General features: G+C 51.3%; 1 protein-coding gene across 1 annotated transcript in view; it reads right to left on the bottom strand.

Annotated features, from left to right (window-relative positions):
- The window catches only part of LOC144167768 (P-selectin-like), a 17775-nt gene extending 16104 nt beyond the window's left edge, over nucleotides 1–1671 (bottom strand). The window contains exons 1-2 of the mRNA XM_077696949.1: nucleotides 1557–1671; nucleotides 646–742 (exon numbers count right to left, since the gene is read on the bottom strand). Coding sequence (XP_077553075.1) covers nucleotides 646–742; nucleotides 1557–1635 — 176 coding nt within the window. The 5' untranslated portion in view covers nucleotides 1636–1671. The remainder of the gene's footprint in view (nucleotides 1–645; nucleotides 743–1556) is intronic.
- Nucleotides 1672–4305: the final 2634 nt, after the last annotated feature.

Raw genomic sequence — 4305 nt, forward strand, 5'->3', positions numbered from 1 at the left:
AGTCTCTCTCTCTCTCTCTCTCTCTCTCTCTCTCTCTCTCTCTCTCTCTCTCTCTCTCTCTCTCTCTCTCTCTCTCTCTCTCTCTCTCTCTCTCTCTCTCTCTCTCTCTCTCTCTCTCTCTCTCTCTCTCTCTCTCTCTCTCTCGAGGCACGTTGTGCTGTTTTGTTCTGATTCCACTCCTGGAGAACTCAATGGCGTCTCAGTCTACACTATCCCGTTTTGCTCATCCGCCATTTTTTCTCATGAGTAGCATTGGGGGATTATGGTGTTTTAGCAGTCCGTCTGTTCCGTCCGTTCCGTACTTACAGTCAGTACCGGGACCGACTGCGCCTGCGCTCGCGGGTACGGCAAGAAGGACACCCCCCACCGTAACGAATGCGCGCGCATGGCGAGGGCCAGCGCGCGGAACTAATCCTCCCTACCCGAACGAATGCGCAAGTGCCCAGTCTGGTTCCGGTCAATACGGTACGAACGGAACGGAAAGAACAGACGGAGTGCTAAAACTCTCTTATCCCAGGGGCGAGTCATGGCGGGAACGACGCGTCGGTATGGGCCCATGTATACAATGTACGTACGGGCAAATTTTTGCTTGAAGTCAGGCGCGCATCATACGTTCCATGACGGAAGGGGACGTCGCTTCCTCACCTGGGGTAGAAGCAGGAGAAACCCAGCTTGCTCTGCAGCGGCTCCACATCTGCCGGCAGGGTCCGGTTGGCCGTGTCTGGTATTTCGTTGTCGCCACCTGCAGGTCGGTCCACGTTCTTCTCACGCGTACAGGCACGGCGCTCAAGAGCGGTACATATGACTCGCATTTTCAAGTTGGCAAGATTACGTGGGCAGCAGATGACTGTGATCGTGAATGATGGGAAAGATCGAAACCTGTACGAGGCGAGTACGTCGATTTCTTGCCTACGACGCACATGACGCTGCCGTGAGCGAGAAGAATGGCTGTACCATGTTCCTCGGGGTCATCATCATCATCAGCCTGCTCAGGTTCACGGCAGGACGAAGGCCTCTCACACTGACCTCCGACTGCTCGTGTCCTGCGCTGCTCGAGCCCACAGTTTGCCCCTGAATTTCCTTACTTCATCCCTCCAACGGATTACTTACTGGCCTTCCCCTTCTTCTAGACCCATCTCTTGGTATCCTCTCTGTTACCCTAATTTTCCACCGGTCGTCTGTTCGTCTCACTACATGGCCAGCCCAAGTCCATTTCCTTTGCTTTATTTCAACTACGATATCAACTACTCTAGTTTGTTCTCTGATCCAGGTAACTCGTTTCTTGTCCCTGAGCGTTATTCCCAACATTATTCGTTCCATGGCCCATACAGCCGACCTAAGTTGGCTTCCTAGTTGTTTAGTCAGGCGCCAAGTTTCAGCTCTGCATGTCAAAACGGGCAGTATGCACTCGTTGCAGATTTTTGTTTTGAGTGACGGAGGTATATTTCTCGATGTATAATCCCGGAAACAGCGAAAACTACATTTATAAACAGAAGTGCCCGACTCACTCACTCACTCACTCACTCACTCACTCACTCACTCACTCACTCACTCACTTCTATGGTGCGTTGCGTGGGCGGGCAGGGCCACCGCCAGGGCGACGGTCAACCAGGCTGCCCGCATTTGGGCACCCATCGGCTGCTGCTGCTGCTGCTGCTGCTGCTTCCGCCGATGCTGCATATAACCAAAAAGGGGGACATCGTGTGGGGATCCTTACGCTCTCAGGCAAATATTACAGCGAAGTCGTATATGGCTTCGGACTCCCGGGGTCTCGGACTCGGATTAGTGTAAGCTTGTTCTTTGTAAGCTGGCTTTCCCGCAGTTTCTGTTGCACAGTGAAGCATGGCCGTCTGCGGAGGGCGTATGGAAGAGAGGCGCTGTGAAATGTGCAGCCGCGCTACAATAAAACGTCATTGTCCGAACCCACCAATTGTGTGCGTCTTTAGTCTGTGTGTGATGTAGAGATCGGGTTACTGTCCTTATAATTCAATAAAGCAAATACCCAATATAGCTAAACCCCAACATAGCAAATCCAACCACAGTGCCAGCTTCGCTGGGCCTCTCTCTTTACAGGATAGAAGAGCTGTGATTTTTTTTTCTCGACAAGCGAGTGGCCGTTCTGAGAGCTACATGCTTTCTTTGAAACGGCTGAGCTTTTATGAAGGCTTGGGAGGTCCTTCAAGGGTAAGTGCGCCGTGACATATTTGACGTAGCATGAAACTTCAGCTTCAAATTTTATGCCCGTGGAACAGCGCAAGTTTCGGAGATGGCAGAAAAGTCCCTTGTTTTTTAACAGCGAAGCTGTTCTTGGTCGAGGCTTTCATGGGACGAGGTGTGATAACGCGGTGGTAGCGATGTGGAGAGGGCATAGCCTAGCTAAGGGAAGAGCAAGCGCCAGGCACACGTGCAGTAAGTTAATAAAATTCTTGGATGAGACGTCTATATAGACAAAGAATTTCTAAACCAGTACTAAATCTGGTGGTAATGTTTACACTTGTCAACATTGCTGAGCAAAAAGACAACATTAGGCATATTTGAGGCAAGACATCAATTATTCAGTGATATTTGAATTGTTATTTTAATTAAATATACACGTCTGCTTGATTTTCGCGATAGCAAATAAAAAAATACGCCTTGAAAAAAAAATTGTGACCACAAGATACAAAAAGCGCTCGCAGCGTCCCCTCGTGGCAGTGTTCCAAATTAAAAAATAAGAAAAGGTTCCAGTAGATGGCGCGAGCAGTAGAACACGGCAAAATTGAATTGACGCGAACGGCAATCGATCTGCTGGCTTTGAGGAGTTCTATGAAGCTTAGCCCTGTGATTAGGGAACGCCAGGCAGCTTCGCCGTTAACATCAGCGTTATCGACGTAAAGTCAGTGAAGCTGGGCTAATTTTTCTCCATCGTCCCTGTGCTGTTCCACCGGCATGCCATGTAACCAACTAGCTCAAGCTCACGCTTTACTCTTACCTCCACGTCATGGAGGAAAGGCCTCCCCTAGAATCCCCGATGCATGGTCTGCGCGGACAGTGGGGCGGGAGTAATATCATTTTTAACCGTGCTCTTCTTCCAAGAATGTCATTTGATGTTGCTTCATTGCTACGTCTTATTTCCGACAGATTTCGTGGCGGCCGCCGGTTGCTTCGGCATTGGCGTGTCCAATATATGACCCGATAAGCTGCTGTCTGAGCGGAAGCAGTGACGGAGGATGGAGCATAGGCAAAAGCAGCGGGTTCTCTGGGCATCCCAAGGTGGCGGAGCGGGTTCACGAAAAGTGACATCATATACCCCTCCTGGGAATTCTTTCCTCCTGCAGCTCCGCTCACCGACTCTCCTGTTGCTTGAGCGGGATTCACACAACGGCGAAATCCCGTATTTCTGGCCCGCGGAGCCTGCTCATGTGACCAGTTTTAGGCTCCGCCCTTTGACTGGGAATGCCCGCGGATGCTCCGGAAAGAAAATGCCTCCGCACGTTTTCTCTCGATGGCGGCAGACCTCCGTGGGGAATGGAACCTGCTTTTGGCATTGCGGTGACGCGGTTTTAAGTTGTACCAGGTGTGAGGGTAGCTTTTCGACGCGGCGTGGTCGACACTTGTGGAAGGGACAGGTGCGGGCGCCGCTTTGAATGCTGGCGCTGCTGTTGTCGGGAGAAGAAAGAAGCGCGCCTTGGTGTTTGGGGTGCTGTGGGCACTCGAGAGCCGTCTCGCTTCCTCCGCGCTGTCGTCTGCTAGTTGCTCCACACGTGTGTATGCGCCGCCAAGCCGGACAATCCGGTGATGCCCTATTGACGTCACATATCCGTCCGTCTCCGCGGGCCTCCTCGTACGTCATGTAAATCCCCCTTTAGCAACGCTTTTTCTTGCTCGCGTGCCATTCTTTCCCTATGACCATGATTGAGAGAGGCTTTGCACTAGAACAGAACGGCACTGGCCAGAAAAGTTTTTTTCTTGGCTTTATTGGCGAGCTTCACACAACCGCTATACGGCAATCTTCAATGTGACAGCATATTTGCACACGCGTAAAGAATATCTCGACGATGGCCTCCCGCGCTTTCCGTTGAGGTGCACTCAGCGAGGGCGCTGTACAAGAGGACGATGCATCGCTAGCTTGCTACCCTCAACAGCGAGACATAGCTGCCGTAACCACTTGTTTTTTACTAAATCGCGGCTTCACCATGTCAAGAAATTGAACTGAAGTACATTGTACCTTGCTGAGCGCAAAGCTCGTGGTTCCTGCTTTGAGGCTTCACGGCAAGCTTATCAGCTATGTGAGAAAGCTAGCTTGCAGTTTGCGTCCACCCTCCC

Source organism: Haemaphysalis longicornis, unplaced genomic scaffold, assembly GCF_048455015.1.
Source record: "Haemaphysalis longicornis isolate Haplotype H1 unplaced genomic scaffold, Haemaphysalis longicornis Haplotype H1 scaffold_2, whole genome shotgun sequence".
Taxonomy (NCBI): Eukaryota; Metazoa; Arthropoda; class Arachnida; order Ixodida; family Ixodidae; genus Haemaphysalis; species Haemaphysalis longicornis.